Consider the following 23899-nt stretch of genomic DNA (forward strand, 5'->3'; position numbering starts at 1 on the left):
CTACAAGTAACTCAAAAGCCAATTGTTGGAGAAGCCTGGGATAGATTATGGGGTTTTAAAACGTGTTACTTCTTTCTTTACCTATTTGTAGGCAAACAGTGACACTTTCACTGACACAATACCATGTGATCTACCATCCTGATAAGAATAGGCCATCTCATCCGCCCCGCAAAAAAGTATAGCAATGGGGACTGGCAGGATTGGGATCACAGTCACAATATTACTGAAAATCAAGCTTCTGGAGTGTGGTCCCATCAGTTCACCAGACTGGAATTAGGGGGTGACCACCCGGGAAAGTGTGTGAGTTTACTGTACAGTCATGCTTTCGATAGAAGATAGAACTCAAAAATACACACACAGCTCAAAACTATGGTTTATTAAAGTTGAGGTTTACGCTAAGGGAAGAGCACTGGGTTTCTTACTTGCAGCATCACTCTGTCTACAACCACCTGGTCACAAGTATGCATCTCAAGAATGACAAACTTTCAAATCAATAGCACACAACATTGAAAAACCTTGCAAAAAATACCCTGTTCCGTAAAGATCAACAGACAATTCAGTTTTGTGGTGTAAGCTACTAACACAACCAAGCCAGGTCAGTTGACTAATGCATGCAAACAGCGATCTGTGTTTGAACTCATGTCCCCAGGTTCAAATCCTGGTAGATTCACAGTCTTTCATGCTTCCAAGGTTGATAAAAATGGGTACCGCTTCACTGAATAGTAATAATACATGATCTGTCAATAGCGCCAAGAGACTACTCAGAGGTGAACATGAGCTCTAGAAATACACCTTACATTAAAAAAAATGGGGTTTTCAAAGCATGCAAGCTGTAACAAAATGTCAACCGAACCCACAAAAGCCTCCAAGCAATTTGCCAATTTCTCCACTATCAGTAACGCACAGTTTTTACAGAGAGGCCATACTACAAATATGCAGAATACACTGCATCAGTGACCACCTTTGCTTAATTTAAGACTGTTGTTTCCAGTCCGGAGCACCGGCACTCAATTGTCAAAAACATCACTTATGACAGTGCACTGCATGGTGATGCAGTTGGTATAGTTTAGAGCTCAGCACAACAGTTGTTTATTGATTCAATACACATTAAAAATGACTAATACCTACCACCTGAGGCATTCTCCTAGCTTTGGGGGAGTGGAACAATCCGAATTGTCTCAATTGTAGGAGTGTGATGGTTAGTTGTTGTGTTGGTACGGTCACTGGAAATGCTGGCTGGGGCAATCAGTGGTTCAAGCTGCAGTGGCCTCCTGACAAGGGCTCAAGAACTTATTTCACAAATTAGGCACTGGGGACGGCGCCTGACTGGGTAACTGTTCTGGATCACCTCTGGCTTGCTACTGATGACAAAAGTCACTAGCCTAAAATATATTGACTTGCCAGTGCCATGTGACACTGTGAACCATAACAAATCAGCTAAAAAATAAAACCACAAAAAAAAGGCATAAGGGCTATGTGGTATCTTACCAATTCGGTTTGGTTGTCCTATATCTTAAACTGCAAGGTGTTAAAGGGTCAGTAGAGCAGGAAGCGGGCAAGTGGTTATAGACAACACAAGGGAAGTACGGCCCTAGCGTTGTTGTTCATTGCAGATGCCACAGTACAAGAAAGGCCTGGGGAAAAATAGTGCCACAGAAGAGAATGAGCCGAGGTCGGTTGGAGAGTACTAGGGCCCAATCCACTGGAACCCCAGCTTTGCGAGGCAGAGAGTTTACTCCTGTTGCGCTGGCAGGTGGGAGTGGGCACAATGTAGGTTGGTCTATTGGTTTAAATGGGCTCTTTAAGTTGAAAGGGGTAGTACATATTTCTGCTGCAATACATTTAACGGGACAGTACGGGCACTTAAAAGGAGCAAAAAAAGCACTCTAAATAGCAAGAAACTGCACTACCACAATTTTATTTAAAGCACTGGGTAGGTCACCTCAGGACTCATGCTTCCAGGATCCCCTCCTCCATGTACTATGATGAAGAGATTTCCCCCTTACCTCTGTGTAGTAATAACACAGTACTGCGGGAACTTTAAGGATGAACTACAGACACGGCTAGCTCTGGGATTTGACGCTGACACTTGCAAGTTACACACACAGGTCCCTGCAGAGGCACTCGACCCGCGGAACTATCTCCCAAGGCAAACCAAGCAGAGAGTAGCCTTAATGGTGCTTAGTTTCTCAACCCCTATGGATGAAAGACTGTGACCTCCAGTGTGCAGACTCTGAAGCAGGCTCGTTAACCGGCTGAGCTATCATCTGCATAATAAGGCACATTCTCGAAAGCCTGACTCACCCGGCGCGGGCGCACTCTTAAAGAGTGGACAAGTACCCTTTGGCCAGGAAGAGGCGCCTCTCCTGCGCCTCGATGTCTGACGACAGATATGCATTACCAGCAGCCTCCTGTTCCTGCCAAGCACATTTGGGGGGGGGGGGGGGGGGGGGGGGGGATTGGGTGGAGTGACTAATCTGATCTGCAGCGCCCCCGTTTCCACAGCTGTCAATCCGCGCTCGCTAAATCCAAGGCGGCAACGCCTGCTCCCCCAGCGGGTCATTTACAGATCCCTGGTTGTACCTCTTTTAATGAGTGAGACAGCGCACCAAGCCCCCTCCAACTCATGGGGGGCTGCAGCAGCAAGGGGCACACTTGTCAGGGCAGGTAATGCAGCCTGGCACCTACCAGCGGCCGTTAATAGAACAAGAGTGAAGTGACCTGGTTCCATGACTTGATGTGACACAGCAGACGTAGCCAGTATATATCTTTAGGTTATTTATTAAGATAGTAAAGTCCATAGTATAGCCCCACCAGGAGCAGCCTGCTAGCTGCTCAGCCCATCCTCTCCTAACTGTCTCACACCACACCAACATTCCAGTCACGTCATCATTCCACATGGAACACTCACACTGGCTGAGCAGCTAGTTACAAGATACAGGAGAACAGTTAACCTTATATGAAGATACTACAAAGAGGGACTTGGTAAAGACATGGAGAGAGCGAGCGCCCAGGAGTTGGGCTAACAACGCAAGCAGAACACGTGCAGATCTCTTGTCCTGCGTGCTCGCAGACAGGGAGGGAGGGGGGGGGGGGGTAGAGAGGGACGGAGAACGACCGAGCAGAGCCATACGCGTGCCCATCTCCTGTCCCCCGTACGCACACATCTGCTGTCTCTTCTGCTAAGCGGTCAGACGTACACATGTCCTGTCTTTCACATGTGTGCACATGTCCTGTCCCCCTTCGGCCAAGAAAACGACAATAGATCTCGCCACGGCGAGCAGCACATGCGCTGCGTCACTAGGCGAGACCTAAAAAAAATTAGTACACTAGTAGGGAATAAAGTGGAGCAATGTCTGTATTTATTGAGCAATAACTATTCCACAAAAAGATGGTGCACATAGTAAACGGATAGTTAACGACATGATATACTAACCAGCTAACAAAAGCGATGTAGTTTTGAGGATGATGAACAAAGACAAATAAGAAAGTACCAGCATACAAATCTACATTTTGCATACCATTTCTTTAAGCGGTCTCGAGCTTCCAACTGGGCCCCCACTTCAAATGTAATTCCTCGTCTGCTAGGTGGTTTTTTTGTCATTTCGGATAAAACCGTCAATTATGCTCTTCTGAAAAATAAAAATACAATTTGCATCACCATCCATTTTTTTATCTGCAAATATTACAACTGTACAATTTAAATAACATTTTTTTTAAAACAGACTAGAATTACCCCCCCCCCCACCCCAATCACAAAATTGTCAATACTCTTAGGGAATATTAATTCACAACAAACACTGCTTACTTCAGAGAAAAGTCTGTGCAGAACAAGTATACAAGGGAGTGGAACCCACCTAGTCTGATTCGGTCTTTAAGCAAATGTTGTACCAGTTTAAAATCAGTTAATGTATGGAACCCTCCATCAGCAAGAATGCACGCAACCTCACATTTGTGACAGCACTAAAGAACAAGTTACTTACCTTTTAGTATTGCCTTATCAGATAGAGTCTAGACGCAAAGTTCTTACTTCGAATAATCCTCGGGCATCAGACTGGATCTGGACATTTTTTAGTACCACTGTGCGCCAGTAGTTGGCATAGTCTGCTCTGCGTTGGTAGCATCGGAAGAGACGTACAAGGTACCTAGATAGGCGCCACCCCGGTGCACTACTGTCAGTTACTTTTGAGACTTTCCATCCCAGGAGCACAGAGCCATGATGAGAACTGACCATTGGTGTGAAAAACTTAAGCCCTGAGAAGTGTGTCCTTTACACTGCTGTCTGTTTACAGTGAGTACGGGGAGAATGCGAGGGTCAGTAAGGAATGTCGATTCTCAGAAGTATGTTGTATAGAGAATCATGATTTTATTAAAGACAAGTCGGCTAGCATTATGCATAACCTTTTATTAACCACTTCTGTGCAGCATCTTAAAAGCTTCCAAGGACAACATGAAGTCACAATAAATCAGAACTCCAAACACCATATAACCCTTCAACATTCCAGGCTCATCCTTTTCTGTTTCCTCTTTGAAATCTTCTTTCTTTTCCTTCTTTTAAATTCACTGTCCATCTCAATAAAAAACATCAGACAAACACTTTACATCCAACTCCAAACCTTTAAACAATCATCATCCATCTAGAATAAATGAAAACATTTAGAATATGTCAATCCTTCCTCCACCTTAAAGGGTGGGAGGAAGAAATAATGCTAGCCTCCTTGTCTTTAATAAAATCACGATTCTCTATACAGCATACTTCTGAAAATCAACATTTTATGGGAAGACAGGAGGCTAGCATTATGCATGTTTAAAGTTCTTCAAAACTCCTGAAACATGCTCTACTGGTCTGAAATAAAAATCCCGAAACAATATCATTTGACCAATCTGCCGCATTCAAACTGTCACTCAAACTACCTCCAGCACAATACACTTGATGCCATTGCTCCACGAATCAAATGTGCTGTAAAACTCTAAATTTACACCAGCTTCACGCATAGTTCCTTTTACCCATCTTGCAATGGTTGCTGTAGGCACTGTTCTATGAGGTTTCACATGGGAAATTGACAACTGGTCTGTATCAGCACACCTAGACTCACTCTCGCTTCATATTCCCTAATAAACATCTCCACACAACTTTGGATGGTCTTCAAATCTTGGGTAAAAAAATTCTCTCAGTAATAGTTTTTGTTAGTCAACTTATTTAAAAAAACACCCTCTGGATGAAAACATTTATCTGAAACATCTAAACGCTTTAACTTCCGAAACTCTCCTGAAGGAGATCCAACACAATAATGTAGCCAGCTTCCAAGACAATTGTTTTACTGTCAAATATTTGTTGCCTTGCCAACTCTAACAATTTCAAAAGCAAACCAATGTCCCACAAATTATTAAACCTTGCACATGGAGGTTTATTCAAAGGAATACACTTCATAAACTTGCAAACCAACTGTCCTTTGGCTACTGACACCCCCTCAACCAGGGAATGACCAGCAGCAATCGCTGACCTAAAGCACTTGATGGTCCTATAACTCCAGCCTCTCCTGAACAAATCAGCTAAGAAATTTGCAATCATAACCTCATCTGCCTCAACTGGATCTGCACTAATACTCTGAATCATAGAAAATGGAGGGAATGCATACCCTTTCAACCCCCTCCAATTCAGAGTGAATAGCATCCACTGCTGTTGCACCCGGATCCGGTCTCCAACTCACATACATCCCCAACTGATTGGTCTACCGAGACGCCAATAAATCTATCTCCAATGGACCCAACCTCTTCTGTATCATCCAAAAGGCCCTCGGGTATAGCTCCTAATCGTTGCAATCTTTTAAGTAACTTGAATTCCAGTCCGCTACCAAATTCTCCATCCCTGGCAAATACTGCGATGTCACATTTACCTTCAATCCCATGCAAAACGTACAGAAATCTTGTCAACTCCGACAACTTCTTCCATCTGCTCCCTCCTAGCTTGTTGATATATGTTACTGCAGTCATATTGTTCATCTAGCAATACCAAACTTCCATTTATTTGATTCCTGGAACTCTGAACTGCCAACACTCCTGCTTTCAACTCCAAGCAATTTATGTGCGCCTCCCTCTTGCATACCTTTCATCTCCCCCCCCCCCCCCCCCCGTCTGCTGTGTCTCCAGTCTTGCGCTCCAACCTAAGTTGCTTGCATCAGTTTCCAACACAAAATCCAGGCATGTTCCAAAAAAATGCACGACCGTTCATTCCATGCCTCTACATTTTCCAGCCACCACACCAATTCTTCTTTTGCTTCTGAATCCAACTTCACTCTGGGTACGAGCAAGGGCCTTTGGTTTGGAGACAGATTCTTCACCCTCTAATTTCCTTTCCACTGTGTTCACTACAAACCACAATAACTCCATCCTCTGTTCTGCTTTCAATTTCAAATTCTCAAGTTTACCACAAATCCTAGCCTTCTTAAAAGATCTTGTACCACCCCCACATTCTCTTAAAACCTCAATATATCCTGATCCATCAACAAAATGTCATGCAGGTAAACTATTAGTTGTACTTCTCTCTCTCCTAGATAATCTACCGCTTGTCTCAAAACCTTTGAAAAACACCAGGGTGCAGACGATAGACCAAATGGGAGACATGTGAACTGATACAGCTTACCTCTCCATCTGAATTGAAGATACCACTGACTATCCTCTGCAACTGGTACTGAAAAATAAGCAGGTTTCAAATCTCTTTTCCAGCCGGTCTCCCTCAACTAAAATGTCTCTTAAAAGATAGGTTCCTTCCATATTAAAGTGTCTGTATATCTCAAAATAATTAAACTCTTCGATGTATTACTTGTCTCCATCCCTTTTCTCTCTTCTTCACTACAAACAGGGTGCTTACAAACCCTTTCTGATCCTCGGATACCTTCATTATAGCCTCTTTCCATAACATCTCCTCTATTTCTTGTTCTACAACCTTAGTTTCTTCTTGGATTATTATCTCCCTTGGTTTTTTCTCTGAACGGGTTCCATACCAAAAAGACTGTAGATTTAAGGCTACGTGGATGGACTAGTCTTTAAAGTGTCCCTACCCTCTTTGCATATGCCTGCTCAAACTGGTAGGTCCAGTCCAAGTTGAGAGGCACTGTCCTATTGTCTGGGGTCTCTTAAGTGTGTGATTATTAGCCTATTTTGCTGTGTTTTGGTAGACTATGCTAAATATTTGTCTATGAGCGGACTTTCTTCATACACTGTTGGTATGCCTTGTTCCCAGTGATCTCTTCGAAAATAAAAAGGTTTTAGTTGAAGTTGAGCTTTCGCTCTCGTCAGTTCCTGCTGCAATGCGTTTTCATTATGGTCTCTTAGGCTCTCAGATTTAAGCTCAGTCCTTGCCTGTTCTACAGTTTTTTTGTAGAATTTCTATCTTCCGCGCCCTCTGCTTGTAGGTGCTAGCTTTATATAAGATAACCTGTACCCGAAAAAAGGCCTTAAAAGCTTCCCACACCATAAAGGATGGGGCTGTATTTATATTCTCCTTAAAAACAGCTGTATAAACGTACATGTTTCTTCGATCCATACTAAATCCGTGAGCAGAACTTAATCGAAATGCCATCTGGCATGATTTCTTCGCGACATTTCTAGCCCAACCATTTTAGCAATGCCCCACTTTTAGGTGCATTTAAAAAGATCATTTACATTACACAACATTTTTGTCCTTGGAGACATTCCTTGAATTCAACCATAAACACCACTACTTGGGTTTAAAATAAAAAATTGCCCTTTTCTTTATTTTTCCCAGCTCGATTTAACCTTGCCGTTTGCTTGGAGTTGATCCATACCCTTACTTACCACAACTACTACCTCACCCCCTTCTCTCATTCTGCTAATATACCTTATCTATTTCTGACCTGCCAATGTCTTGCTCCTTTTTAGCTGCCTAACACAACAACCCCTGCCTCTCAAACCAACCCCTGTCCCAAACGAAGAGAGGAATGGCCCTTAACTCCCTTCTTCAGACCACCAGTCAATTTGACGCCTTGACCCGGCGCCTGCCCACATGCTTATACTACCACTCCCCGTCTGTGATACGCTTGTGCTGCTTGTAACCCTACAGACTAGAGATGCTCATCTGTACATTAGCTTATATGCTACAATTAATGTTTTTATTGGTTAAACAAAAAAAAGATTAAAACCCTCCTGAAATGTTTAAACTGGCAGGACCATATATGATAAGCATCATTCTACAGCAGTCTTTACCTTGAATATGGTACAGATTAACTGAACCTTGAGGAGCCCTTGTAACAAAGTAACAGTCCTTGGGTATATGTGTATAATAACCTGCCAGCAGGAGACAAGTGAAATGTGCAAAGCGCATTAAGTTACTTCTAGCCATATATAAATCTATAAAGCATTACAATCTGTAATCTGATCCTAAAGTGCAATTATTACAAGATTACCCATCCGAGTATATAAAGAAAAAAATATATATAAAAGTGTAAAGTGACTAAAGTGTATAAAATGGTGAAAAGCAATGAAACTAAGCCTAACAGCTTTCAGGGATCCGTTAATAAAATAAGCAATGTACATGACCCAGATTCCTAAAACTGGTTTCATCATAGAAAACATTGAACTGCCTTTATCCACAACCCCGTCAGTAGCCAGAACATCTACAACCTTCACCTTTTATCAAAATATCCAACCCCTGGTTGGAATTAGTTTTCACTTGCTAAGATCACCTTTTGTAATACAGCATGCATTTCCTCAAGAGTGGTACATAGATGAAATTGGCCTTTGAATACAATTTTCAATTTGGACTGTTGGATGATAGAAGTCTTATGCTCTTGCGCTCTTAAACTGGCCTATAAACCCAACAAACTCTACGCCAGCATGCTGCAAGTGCTAACATATCCAAGAAAACTCTCGCCCTGGATCCATCAGATAACACAAGATCCTTTTTCAGGATTGTCTTACTTAAAATGGCTTCTCTTATATATGAAAATCTGAAAAGTTTACAATCATTGTCCATGGTTACTTAAACCCCGCTGATCGCTGTGCAGGAACCCTTTCTGCCCTCATTATGTTAAGATCTTTTGATGCATTCGTAAGTATATATTTTTTAATCATGGTTTTCATATACAACAAGGGATTAGATGGGCCATTTATACTCATTGTCCTCCGGAATCCCTGTGAAGAGCAGGTTCAATCGTCAACCATAATTCTCCATTTCGTCTATTTTCAATTGGGAGGCCTGCAGTTTTTTTTAGTTTTTTTTTTTTTAGAGTAGCAATATCGCTGTTGCAACCCAAGGAATGGTCCTCAATGTCTGACACTCGCTGCTCAAGTTTTGATTTGTTCTGGAATTTATTATACCATACCCTCAATTTTATCTAGCTTTTGATGAACTATGGCAATTTCCTGGGCCTGCACATTTTTACAATCTTGTATCTCCCCTAGAATAGTTTCAAAGAACTGCTAGACCTGATGCATTGAAGGCTAGCTATCCCTTTCCCTAGAAAGCCCAGTCGATCTCATTAATGTAATGTAAATGTATAAATATTTATATAGCGCATAAAAAAAACTGACCCTTCGGGAATCCAGGCGCTCCGACCAAACGAGATGTTTTAATACTGAGGGGGGCAGAGTCGGGGGCATCATGCTACTGGAAAGAGCCAGGTCTTAAGGCTCCTTCTGAATTCCATCAATGATTGCGTCTGTCTGAGTTCAGGTGGGAGCTCATTCCAGCTTCGGGCTCCGACCACGCTGAAGGCCCCCCCCCCCACCCCATCTTGCCCGTTTGAACCTGGGCTGGGCCAGCAAGCTGGCATTGGATGACCACAGCTGCCTTGCAGGGGAGTACCTTGAGAATCTCTCCTGGAGTGGGACCGGCCCTGTTCCATGGATTGCCTTATGAACCAGGCAGAGGGACTTAAAGAGGACCCTCTCTCTAAAATGTATGTAATTAAGCTGCTGTTGATTTGGCGACCCATGGCATTGACCTAGTCCACCATCGGAATGGGTGTCTCCGCGATAGTCCCATGGAACCAAATGCATCTGAATCTTGGGGAGGTACAGCCGGACCTTTTCCTACTCCCAACTCCCCCATTGAATCAAAGTTTTGGGCTGCAAAAATGTCTGTAAGCTAGTGCCGCAGGGTCGCTAGACAGAACTCCGCATGCCACCTGGCCTTTGGATAGGCAATTTGAGCACTTGCGCATTGGGCTGTGACTTTCAGAATAGTGGGTAGTCTTTATGAGATTCATCAACCACATTCCCCTCCTCAAATGCACTAGATTTAGCTATTGGTGCAATTCCAGTACTAGTGATACTCTGCAAGTTGGTAGTGGGCTTTGGATTTCTCACCCCCAATGTAATCAAAGCAATAGTCTCTGGTACCAAAACAGCTTCTGCCCTAGAGCTCATATCGCTGGTGGCTAGCTCTTGGTTGGGGGGGAGGGGGTGAGGCTTCAACTCCTACTCCCCTCAAAACCATTTGTCGCATACTTAGTAATCTGGTTTTAAAAGCGATTTACTTCTTATTTGTTGAACACGCAGGCAACTTCCCAAAATGCTTTATAATTAGCCACGTCTGGAAGCAGATAACATCCTTGCAGTAGAGGATAGCTTACCTACAGGGGAAAATCCATGTTCTTTTATAAAGGGTACGTCTGCTCAGGGACCCCCCAGCTGGGCAGGGCTGGTCTGTCGGGACAGCTCCTCGACCAGAAAAGACCTCCTTACCTCAGTGAGGCGCCTGGCGACTTCCTTCACTCTTTTCACCTCATCTCCCAGCATAGACTGCTCTCCTTTCCGTGGGCGACCTCCGAGACTCGCCATTCTCACAGCTACCACACCCAGCAGCATCACATCCCCAGCTCCTGAACCGGTTGTTTCTCACATGGAAGCTGTTCCCTGTTGGCTGCTTCGACAACGCCTGAAGCAAGGGGGTGGAGCTTCGTGTATTCCGCAACAAGGCATCGGGCTCACCCTCGCCAGACTCCATCACCTTCATAAGGGGGAATTAGACTTCAGTAATTTGCATCGGAAAGCACGAGGCCTCCTCTTTTAGCCCAAAACACCAGAATAAAAATTAGACTATGTGAATGGCTTTTCAGCTGCTACCAGTTGAGGAATCGCCATGGCTTCTTTATTCTTGAAGTGTTGTGTTTTTCGTTCGTACTCTACTGAATGGGATTCCTGAGAAAGCCGCCACATTCTACAGGTGTAAGGATTAATCTACAAAGACCGGCATCAGGCAGACACACTAAGTGCTCAATATGGAGCCTAGCACAGTCCCAGGTGCGACAGACGGAGGAAGAGTACATACAACTCCTAAAGTTCAAGGGGGTGTTGATGGAGAGAACCTCTTCAGTGAGGATGAAGAGAAGGTTCCTCTAAAGAGGACTTCAGGAATCTGTTAGGAGAGAATATGTTCTCACCCTACAGCATTAAACATCCCAGAAGCTATGAAAGGTGGCCGGTTGAACATGTGGGCAAATTCATAGAGAGGCGAATCGGATTTCCACTAGAGAAAGAAGGGAGGAATGTTCTCACAGTCGAATGTTCTAGGCCAGTCATTCATTACCAGTAAGCATAATGCCAAATTGGCAGAAATGACAGGAAGGGTCGAGAGAGCTCTCAACAAATGTCAAGCTCGCCTCCTTGACGTTGTTGGCCCACCAACAAAGATCACAATTTTGTTTAAAGAGGCATATTTTAGGGGCTTCCATTAGACTTGGAGGCAAGAGGCTGGCACCTGCATGCTAGGGTTTTCCTGGGGAATGCCAACACAGGACTAAAGGCTGAAAACACAAGGCAGCTCTAAAGAAAAGCAACACCAAGTTGGGAGATTTAGCAGAGAAAGAGACCACAGAGAACCATAAGGGGGACACTTTTCGGCGAAGATGCGGGGAAAACCCTGGGCAATGGGTCATGGTCACACCAGATACCAGGGAGTACTAGGTTTTCTCATTTTTCTTCTCAGGGAAGAGTGTGGTCACCTCACACATTTTACCCAAGTGTGGGTAACCATTACACAGGATCAATCGGTTTTAAGAAATTGTCCAAGGTTTTAGATTAGATTTCTCAGAAACCCCCCTTTTTCAGTATATTCCTCCAAGGGAGTTGGTTTGGAATGCAGATAAGCCAAAAAGTAGTACACAAGTGGGTAAAATCTATGTTGTTAAAGGGAGCGATTTTTGAAGTGTGCAAAGAAAGAAGACTTTTCCTACGTACACTATTCCAAGTGGAGAAAAATGCCAGGAGAAGAAGATAGATCTGTTTTAAACTAAGGGATTTGAATCAATTCCTGGTGTACAGACACTACAAGATGGAAGGGATCAATCTTTTGAGGCATGTCACTAAAGAGACAAATTAATTGGGAAGTAGGATCTGAAGGATGCCTATTTTTACAATCCCCATGGTGAAGGATTACCATCCTCTTTCCAGTTCACTAGGCAAAATGGACTTTACAAATTTAACTCACTTCTATTTGTCCTCCTTCAGCACCACGGTGCGTCACCAAAGTTATGACAGAGAAAGAGGCGTACGCATGGTTTTCTAAATTGGACAATATTCTGTTTAGGTCCCAGTGTCAATCTCAATTATTGTACGAAAGCCTTCTTCAGGAAAGTCTGGGGTTCATAGTAAACACAGAAATAGATCTTCACTCTCTAGATGTTTTTAGGGTTCACAATAGGTACGGTGAACATGGTCCTGCTTCAGGCTACAACTAAGTGCGCTTGTGAGGCTACTAAATCTACTATCCTCTTCCATTCAGGTAATATTTTGTGGTCTCTTACAGTTATCGTGCTTTACAAAGGATAAGGCAAGGGCCCTTTGGGGAGGTTTATGGTATAGAGACAAGATCTCTAGATCAGTAGGAAAAGGAGGAACCGGTTTGTTGGTTAGAGAATTGAGATGCCTGGTATAGCCAGGCAATCGCTGGATCGTCACCAGACTTCATTCTGGAATTGGATGAGAGTTTAATTGGTTGAGGTGCAAGCGATGAGTATACAGAAAATTGGTGGATTATGGTCAAACTCAGAAAGATAGCATCATTTAAACTATTTGGAATTAACAGAAGGTCTTCTTCCTCCCTAGAGTTTGACATGGTTTACAAGGCAGAGCAGTATTATTTTGAAGGGTCTCTGTTGGTGCGGTGGCTTATACAAAAACGCATAGGAGGCTCATAATCCTTGGATCTTTCAGATTTAGCCAAGAAACCTTAGATATTTTTGGCTTAGAACCCAAAATTAGTTTGTGGGCAGAAAAAAAATTGTCTGGAAAGGCGAATGTATCTGCAGATTGGACTTCAAGAATTTTGAGGGATTACAGCAAGTGAAGATCGATTCAGGGAATTAGCTCAGTTTTGGGGTCCTCTGAAGGTAGACACTTGGAAAGCAGACTGATATTTCACCTGAATGAGTATTATGGTCGGATGTCAGATCCATGAGCTCTAGCAGTGAATGCATTCATTCAGAGTTGGAAGAGAACGAACGGTTAAGAGTTTCTACACTTTGCAATAACAGAGTCCTTCAGATAGTGAGACAAAAGAGATGCTCATTTATACAGATAACCCCATGTTGGACTTCTCACGTGTGGTTTTAAATGATTTTTAAACTCGCTTGTCACATTCCACTTTACTACGTCCTGCTATGAAGGGTCTGTTGAAAGACGTAGAAAGAGAGAAACATCCTCTGGTACAGTCAGAGACTTTGAACTATCTTGCATGGAAAGTATCAGGATATCTTCTCAGATGTCAGGGTCCAGTAAGCCTTTACTGGTACACAAGAGTTGGAAGAAGTTGGTTACCATGGTGCATGAAAAGGAATGTGGATACCGTGGAAGGTCGTTTAGTTGATGTAGATATCGTCCTAGTAGATCAGTTTGTAAGGGGCCTTAGTTATAGAACTTTCATCTACTACAGATCAGCAGACTCTGCGGGTCACCAGTCTGACTAATGGCAAGAGTGTAGGGTATTAAGTTTTGGTTTACAGAGTCCATAAGAGCATCAGATTAAGAAGAATTCCTATACCAAGATATGAAACCCTGTGGGATGTCAATTTAAGACTGGTCATTATTTACTAGGTGGCCAGGTACAGGATATTTAGATTACAAAGAATTTAGTATGAAACTATCCTTTTTTTGTATGTCTAACCTCTTGTTGTTGAGATTCAGATACTTAGGTTTTGGAGGTAACAGATGCTATGAGGAGACTTGATTTATGCAAGAAATTGTATGTAATGGACCCCATGAGAAAATAGGCGTCTCGAAGGAGTTTCGACCTGATGGTGTGTACCAATTTTTTATTTAAATTTCTGAAACCTTTAAGATGTTACCACAGCTTTCTAATGCCATACAGCAGACTGGTGTTAATTTGCATAAGGTTCACGCTCATTCGGATTCTCTTTGACTACGTAAACCTTCTGAAGAGGTGGAAGTAGAAGATATTATGAGAAAAGATTGGTCTAATAGCGGAACACATGTCTGATGTGGTATTTGAGGGCTACCAACATTCATAATGGTAGCCTCCGCTCTTGTATTGAAAAAGTGATTCTCCAAATAAAATGCCAAGAGAATCTGAATTTAATTATAGACACAGAGGTTCACATTATCCAACCCACCCATCCACATCTGGTGGGATCTTTATTGATTATAGAAAAAAAAAAATACAAAAACATTGGTAAATAAAGTATTTAGAAATTGATATATCTATTTGCATGCGTTTATCTTTGCATTTGAAAGTTTTTATTACAAGCTTCATTTAGATTAAGACTAACAATTCTCATTCTTTTCATATAATACTCAGTGGCACAGCTCATATAAGGAGTTACACAGTTGCTATTTACTCAATCCTCATTTAACAAGAAAGTAGGGAACAAATTTAGCATTTAAAAAAGAGGAAGATTGTTCACTGTCGTACTGTGTGTATGTTCTGGTCTAGATTGCTTTTGTTCCATGATGTAATGTTCTTTCAAGTGCTGCATGGAGTGGCATTAAATAAATAATGCATAATCCTCCGTGTCTAATGAAATTCAGATTCTCTTGGCATTTTAGTTGGAGAATCATTATTCCCCCTCTATTAACCAAACATCCCTTTCTATTCTCTAGAATCCTCCCTAATTGTAGTGTCCTTTGTAAACCAATGCCTTGAATAACTCTCAATGTACCTCTTCAGCCATGACTGTCCCTCTTTGCAGCACCTCAGTCATCACTGGCTCCCTGAGTAACTCGTCGCTCCCAAAAGTCACTACATCCATCCGTAAAACTATCCACCATCAATGGCTTGCCAAGTATCTCCACTGCCATCTAAACATCCCCTCCCATCTGTAAATCCGCTGTGAATGTCTTCAAATTGGACAGGCTCAGTCAAGCACGTGATGCAGTGGTGTAACATGTTCATGTCAGCCGTGCTAGGATCATGTTATGCAGTGAAATAAAGTCATGTTCTGTAATCTCCATGTGTTAAGTACATAGCCACACTCTAATCTGTTCTCTGGCTGCTGTCCTTGCGGCGCACTAATCTTGAACTGGAATTTGACAGTTTTCAGAAGCTTGGCACTAGTGCAACCACGTCAATCTTAACACTGGGCAAGTACTATTCCTTCAGCACTTTATTATAAGTTGTAGTGCAGGTTGAGCAGTCCAAGGCTTCCCTGCTTTTAAGGTAACAAAGTAGTGTTTCTACACGAACACAACATGAAACTGGGTACACACAAATAATATACACAGACTTCCTAGGCCCTGCTAGGGAGTACAAGCCTTCGAAATTCAACAATGGCTTTTTAGAAGACAAAGTGACCCAGTGTTCTAGCGCGATTAGTCAGAGCAAGTTCCCTCATGCCTTTGCACCCCAACATTCAGTTGCTCCACTACAAGTTGTGATGTGGAAGCCCCCAGAAGGGTTATGCAGTCTGACATCTCAGTACACTGGATCAGAGGTAGACACAGACCTCATAGGGGAACTCTGCTGACAATATTGTATCAAGTGTTTGAAGTTGTACCTGACCATTGTTGCCTGGAATTGGGTGTAAAACTCAGATACATTATGAAGGAAAAACACAATGATCTGCATAAAATTACGACCATGTAACAAATCAAAGTTAGCAAAACAATGTGCATCACATTCTAAGATGCTCAACAAAGGGTTCTTAAATGCAAAGCTTTAACTCCAGGGTTTGTCAGTATGGGTGCAGGGTGGGGTGATCAACACTAAAAGCATTTCCTGCTTAAGTAATTTATCATATTCCATGCAAGAATTTTTTTTTCTACTGGGTTTACTGAATCATAATAACAAGCCCCCTTAAACGTTATTGCCTTTAACCCCTTCTATGCTGTTGGCCGGCACCTGCACCTCTTCCTCAAAGAGTCTGTCGGTCATTGGCCAACAATGGGAGGGCTGGAAAGGATCCTCCAGTGCTCGATTTCTTAAAGGGCAGGGAAGATGCGCAATCACTTCAGCCCATTCCTCCTCTCCCACCAATCTGTGACATCAGTGTGCAGAGAGGCAAAAGTGACTTCTCATAATATGCTTCGAAAGGGCGGCATGACTTCCTCCTACACATCTGCGCCATCTCCAAGACTATTGCATTCACCACGGAGCTGAACACTTGGTTCTTCCACTAGGCAAATCCATGGATCAGCGCTGACTGCTCCCAGGTCAGAGACAGGATATCCTGCAAAGTAATAATAGGCCTTACAAACACACCATGCATTACTGAGAACTTTGCATCCAACACTACACGAATGTGTGACGCCTGCCCTGCTTGCCATGTTAATTCTCCATTACAACATAGTAGAAGTTCAGTTTGCCATATGACAAGTGCATTATAGTCACAGCATATAACATAAGGGTGGACGGGACATATGCAGCATTCTCACAGACTACCCTGTACGTCTATAACTAACGTTCTTCGTAGTTTAGGACATGCTCAGTAGGTTAGCCTTAGTTTAAAATGTATGTTTATTCAGTTCGAGGACTGTGTGCCTTGACGGAAGTCTTTGACACTCCCAACTTGCATCCACTAACTGGAAGGAGTTGAATTTAACAGTGAGGGCACTAAAGGTACATGAAAAACACGTCTTTCTAAGCATCATGCTGCTGTCATGGGAGCAGTTAGTAATGGTTCACTAGGCACATGTTCGGTAACGTTCAGAATGTCGCCTGAGGCAGTACTTGAAAACGTTGTCATACTTTATTAATTTGATACGGCACCAACTGTCAACATGTTGGGGCATGCGTTTCTAGAGGTTTGTTAGTTGGGTGTTTGTATACAAGCTGGTTAGTGACTGGTTGAGAGGCTGTTCTGAATGGGGATTTCTCATCTGGCACATGAATGTGACGGGTCCTTGAATGGCAGCGGTATGTTGATGCGAGTTCACTGATCTATTAGACTGGGCCCATGGTTGGTAGTCTGAAATTCTTGTGTGGGGCGTGTGAAGGCATCATAAAGCGGTTGGTGCCTTGACATGGCTTTATGACTCACCTTCAGTGGACTTGGTTTCAGCATTCAGATACTGTGGTAAGCATTTGTTCCTTGAAGCTAGAATTTCTGGAGGTACCAAAACTAACCAGTGTAAGAGGTGAATTAACTTTAAAAAAAAAAATAATAGTAACTGCTAGATTTGTATCTGTGGCGGTAAGGATGCTCCGTCACAATGGCGAAAGCGGTTCCTTACCGCCAAGATAATGGCCTTCCCGCAAGAATTATATATAGACTGACCATTGATGTAACTATGGCAAAGAATATTCAGTTTATGGCATTGTTATAGTAAGGACTTCATACCCATATGTCATGGGATATGTCCCCTGGGCACTGGTATGGATCTCAAGCTCTGAGATCTTATCAAATTCAATTAAGTTCCAAAACCATCATTGGCTGTTTTCGGTTTTATTTTTCATCAAGAAATTAATCTCCATTTCCATGATGCATTCGTTTTACACCGTTATCTTTTTAAATATCCCAATGCATTTCGGCTTTTGAGCCTTCATCTGGGGAATATCTAGAACAGATAAACAAACTATGCTCAATATACAAGATTGTCGTTGTGATTGTCAAATAGGGACTGTTGGTTTATGTACGCTTGGTTGACCATGCTGTGTTTAGTGAGTTAGTTGTGTCCCGGACTTAAAATCAAAATATTCGTTCGTGTGGCTTCGATATTAGTTGCTTTCGAAGCAGTGTTCCAAGTATGAATAATAACATCGGCAGTGGTGCGGCGCATTATGAAGAGAGCGTGTTTGTTGATATTATTCTGGGCGCGTGCGGTTATTCAAATCAGTGCTTCATTTGTGAAATTATTAATGCGGTGATTAGCGTGGCATTTTAAAAATAATGGTTGTTAGCGTTACGGTGGTTTACGGGTGCCACTTTTTAAGAAAAATTCACGAATGTCAATATCGCGCTTGCTTCGTTACTTGCGATATCAAGATGTGTTAGTTGAATCCTTGAGCGCGTTCTCTAAGGAGACGTGCAAGTTGCTTCTGTCGTGTTAGAGAGAAAGTGAACGCCGGCATTTAAAAAAACAGGGTGTGAGGATGTTAGAAGTAAAAATAGGACTAACGAACAGTAACTGATAGCAACAAAAGACTACAGTGTGTGTTGAAGGGTGTGCAGTGTAGTTTATAAACAATGTGTAACGCGTGTCATTCGGTTACAATTGAATCACTCAGCAAAACAATATCAATATTATGATAAAGCATGGAACATGAAACAAAGTTTGTAGATGCAAAATCTCTTTTGGACGTATGCGGTGTTGCTCTAATTGAGTCAGAGATAACAAGTATATTCCATCCGATCATTCATCCCATGGGGTTTCATTGAATTCAATGTGCGTATCCAGTGATTTTCACGATGTAGTAGTGTTTTGTGATTGTCTGTGTCTTCGCTTTTTGTTATTTCTAAAACACAGAATTTCAACTGACTAATGTGTCCGGCCTCTATGAAATGACTTGTCACTGTTGATTTTAGATTTGTCCGAATATTGCTTTTGCGTTCATTAATGCGCGTTTTTATTTTTCTCTGTTTGTCCCACGTAAATTTTTCCACAAGGGCACTTTAACAAATATATTGCGTTGGTTGTATTACATGTAGCTGTTACTTTCAGTTTGATTTTGTGTCCTTTCATAGGATGTGTTATGTAGGGGCCGGTAATGATGTTATTGCAATTATTGCAGTTCCAACATGCTACTGTTCCTTTATAGGTGACATTTTTGTCTTGTTGAATGGGATTTTTAATGATCTCTCCCAAATGCTTAGATCTGGTATGCGCAAAGATAGGTTCTCGTTCGAAAATGTTGTTGAATTCTGGTTCCAGTTTTAATATTGTCCAATGCTTTTGGATTATTTTTTTGGAAGTATTACTCATGGTGGAGTATTTTGAGACTATCGTTGTGCGATTGTACGTTGGATTCTCAGTTGGTAGCAACGCTGTTTCTCTGATGGTTTTACTTCTGTTTTCTGCTTGGGTTAGTATGTGTTCTGGGTATCCCCTTGCTTTAAATCGCTGTAGCGTGTCGTTTATGCGTATTGTTCTGGTCTCTGGGTTGGATACTATTCTTTTCACTCTGAGCACTTGTGTGTAAGGCATGTGTTTTTTTTAATGAAGCTTGGTGAAAACTGCCATATAGGAACATGTTTGTCTGTGGCTTTTCTGTAGAGATCTGTTTGAAATCCTTCAGTGGTTTGTATTATTTTCACGTCCAAAAATGTAATGGATTGTTCTTGGATTTCGAAGGTGAATTGTATTCTTTGATCTACTTGATTGAGCTCATTAAGCAGCTTAGTAAGTTTCCTTGTGGTTCCATTCCATAAGATGAATAGGTCATCTATAAACCTTACGAAAAGTTTGAAATGAGTCTGCCATTCTGGTTTTGACAGTATGTGTTGTTCTTCAAAGTTCCCCATGAAGATATTCGCGTATGTCGGGGCGGCACAATTGCCCATTAAAGTTCCAGTCTTTTGTAAGAACCAACTTGTTTTCCATTTAAAATAGCTGTGTTGTAAGGTAAATAGCATGAGTTCCATTTAGAAAACTTTTTGATCATTATTGTATTCACTTTGTAGTAAGGCTTGTTCCATAGCTTCTATGCCCGGTTGATGTGGTATGGATGTGTATAAAGACGTCACATCTACTGTGCACATTAAGATTGTATTTATTCAAAAAATCTGTGGTATCTAAGATGTAGGTTTGTAATTTAATCACACAAGGTTGTAGGTACCGGTCCAAGTATTTTCCCACTGGTTCGTGAAGGCTGCCTCTTGTGGACACTATAGGACGAAATGGTGGCGTAAGGCTTTTGTGAATCTTAGGTACCATGTAGATGGTTGGACTTTTTGGGTTCGTTTGGATCAGATATTTTTTTACTTTTTCGTTGAGGATTCCTGTGTCTGCAGCTTTTTGTACTATGTTCATTAAAACTTCAATGATTGTTCAGAAGGATTGAAGTCCAACTTCATATAGGTGTAATCATCCGATAAGTGTGCTTCAACTTGTTCTTCATAATAGTTGGTGTTTAAAATCACCAATGCTCCTCCCTGGTCTGCTTTCTGACAGGTGATATCCGTTTTGTTGGTGATTGATTTTAAGATCCCCCATTCTTTTTAGATCTCGCTGGCGTTGCAGCGCGAAGCGCTGCCGCCATAGAGAACTATTGTTGCCGTGATGCCTCTCAAGGGAGACAGACCGGGGCACGCGCAGCGATCGGGGTCTGTGGACGCGCTTCTGAGACGCGCTTGCGCAGACGCACAGACACGCGCACGCACACACCCCGCCGCTGCCGACCCCCCTCACCGCATCCGCGGCTGCCTAAACTAGCTGATGGTGCCATACTAGGCCTGATCCCACTTGTCAGTTTGGAAGCACCCACCACCCCGCCTTCTTCACGGGAATATCCTCGGCTCCTGGCAGGAAGGTGGCGGGTATTCCAAAGTACAAAACATGCTGGCTACGCCTCAATGTCTCTAAAGCTTCGACAGCCATACCTTAGGTATTTATTAATCCTCAAGTATCTTAAGTCATTTAACACTTTACTAACGTTCTCCTTGGTCTCACCGCGGCCGCTGCTTATAACTCTCGGATCTCCCCCGCTACGCCTGAACACTTACTACGTATAACGCCTGATATCTCAAAACACCATTTTACCCATATCCCCGGCCCTCTGTCACCTCAATATTTTACCTGCGGTCTTCGGGCCTCCGCCGCTTGTACCCTGCTCCTTACGGCTCCAAGCGCCGCTGCTGCCTCTTCGGACATGACGGTTCTCAACATCCCCCAAACAGCCAAATCCACACCGGCAGCAGGGTGGCCGAATCCCCTGCTCCACCAATAGCAGCGGCAGACTTGACGACTTAACCAATCAATATAGAGGAAGGAAGAAGAGGGGTGGACGCTGGAGGAAGCCATCTTTGGAAGGTCGGTGGCAAGAGCTTGTTTTTGTTAGGCACAGGGAGATTAAGTGATGTGCACAGATTCACAGGATGTTCAGCGTCATTGCGGAGATGTGATTATTTTTTTTAAAATATATTTTAGAATGGTAAGTTAAAATGTGTTGTAAGGCCGCCCATCTTCACCCATTCTCACATTTTGGCTCCGTAAAAGTGTACGAAAGCGTTATTTATATTTGTATTTACTTATTTTATTACGGTCTAGAAACTACTTTTTCTCACTAGATGCAGCACACACGTCACCCGTGTAACACTGGATCAAGTTGAAAGAACATTTATAATGCAGAAGCAGCATGGAGTTTGGGTCCTGTTTAAAGTAGAGAACAAAACCAAGGGATGCAGTTCCTCTAGGGGAAGGGGGGGGGGGGTTTTAAGGAAGGGGGGAGAGCGATTAGTCTCTATAGAATGCCCTCACACACCTAGCAAGGTGTCATGCTTCATCATAGGGCTGTGCTCCTCGTCGGGCCGGCGCTGCAATGCCCGACGGGCTCCCGCGAAGGGGCTCTTTTTCGGAGATCTTTTATAGAGACAGCCGTATTGGTGCGTGGGGGTAAGTGCAACAAGTGTAGTGAGTGGTGATGTAGTGAGTTAAAATAGGTATGGTATTGCCAGACAATGAACCATTTTATTCTGATGGTATACCAGCCTAGGTAAAAACAGGTGACCCCAAGGGATTATAATGATCCCTAGGGAAATCAGAAGGTCGACATGTTTCTTGCTCTATGCCCTTACGGGTCGGTGGCAATTCATCAGGACCAAGTGAGAAAGTGCTCCAAAGAATATATAATAAACTCTACTACATAATTGGTGATGCAAAAATTATAAATACATCACCAGGCAAATCCATTGGGTCCCCAAGAGGAGTGGACCCGCTGTTGCGATACCTAGAAGAAAAAGAGGACAACACAGACACATAAAACTCTTACAGTATTTAAGAATTAGGTGCTGGTGGGCTCCTGAAGGGAACCGTGCGTATATTGTGATAGCCCAATCAATGTGCTCACACAGTAGAACTCAGAGGAGGATCGTATCCGATACTATAAGTGTTACCACAATACGTGATAAAGTGCAGACACCATGACTGCCGAATGCTATAATGTGCATAACAAAGTGTTCAGCTGGCACGAATGGATATCCAAAGCGGAACGTGCCTTAACGTATCAGGCTTATCACAATGCGTGAGGCTATGTACACACCATATATGCCAAATATGCCAAAATGCTATACTGTGCGTCACGACATGCTCTATGGTGGAGGGGTTGCGGTGAATATTAAAGCGGGGATTGCATTCTCATACTCAGCCCTCCGAAATCATAAATAAACAATAGGGGAGGTGTTGGGAGGCCGAAGTGGCGGTAATGGTGAAAACGCTGTCTCCACGGGTGCTAGTGCTAATGGCTACGTGACGATACTCGTAATGATAGTTGAGGGGCCCGTAAGGGGGAGACTCACCCCCTGGGGGACAGAAATTGTTGTACGGGTTCGCCTGGAGGCCATAGAGCACTCGCCCTAAAACAGTTAAAGAAAGTTAAGGGAGAGGTTAAATTCCTGGCGGGTTGTTGTACACACTTCGGAACCCAGGAAAAATAGAGTACTTACAGATTATGGGGCGCATGCACGGCCGAGATCCTACTGAGGCTCAGGCTTCCGTAACACGCCGGCGTGGGTGTGTTCCAGATAAAGGAAGTGATCGGACGTAACCGAGGCAGACGACTAGACCGCAACCATTGGCGGCCATATTGGAGATGTCAAAAAACTTTATTGTGCGGGGAGTACAAGGAAGGACAATTGTCCCATCGCAAGTACAGCTTAAGGCAAGCACAACATAGGTTATATCAAAAGCGCGCTGGAAAAAGAAGCGCGCACAGAAAAATGTGGGTATATTGGTATGTTAGTATTTATTTTTAGCTTGATATCCACTAGTCAGACCACTTAATAAATTAGTCAGACCACTTAATTAGCACCATCAGGACATATATGTATGTGAAATGGATGTCAGGACTCCAAGCCAATGAGTCTTTTCTAGAGTATCAACAAATGTTGTCTATAGACCTTTGAAATTATTGACGGTGACAAAAGATAATCACCTTAATGTGGGCTGTAGGCATCAGGTTAATAGTTGATATCGGCCGTCTCATGTATACGGTGGATCATGTATTGTTAAGAGTGGCCCAAGGTATATCATCGTTGAGGCCGTTAGTATGGCTCGAAATTCTGAAAATCCACTGCTGTTCCTTTCGGAAGAGGGCTTCCTTACTGATCATTGGAAAGGCTTGTAGGATTGTCCATGAGAGATCATTGGCAGTGTGATTATTCTCCAAGAAATGGGTGCACATTTTGGTGCTGATCTTTTTGCATCTAATGTTGCTACGGTGCTCGGAAATCCTGATCTTCACTGGACGTGTCGTCATGCCAATGTACATAAGGTCACATGGGCACTGAATTAAGTAAATACAATTGCGAGTATTGCAATTGGTGTGGGATCT

General features: G+C 42.9%; 1 protein-coding gene across 3 annotated transcripts in view; it reads right to left on the reverse strand.

Moving 5' to 3' along the window:
* The window catches only part of PHF20 (PHD finger protein 20), a 1063788-nt gene that overhangs the window by 977517 nt on the left and 62372 nt on the right, over positions 1-23899 (reverse strand). For all 3 annotated transcript variants that reach the window (XM_085619024.1, XM_085619022.1, XM_085619023.1), the window contains one exon: positions 3522-3632. In XM_085619024.1, coding sequence (XP_085475150.1) covers positions 3522-3604 — 83 coding nt within the window. In that variant the 5' untranslated portion in view covers positions 3605-3632. The remainder of the gene's footprint in view (positions 1-3521; positions 3633-23899) is intronic.

The sequence above is a fragment of the Triturus cristatus genome, chromosome 7 (assembly GCF_964204655.1).
Source record: "Triturus cristatus chromosome 7, aTriCri1.1, whole genome shotgun sequence".
NCBI lineage: Eukaryota > Metazoa > Chordata > Amphibia > Caudata > Salamandridae > Triturus > Triturus cristatus.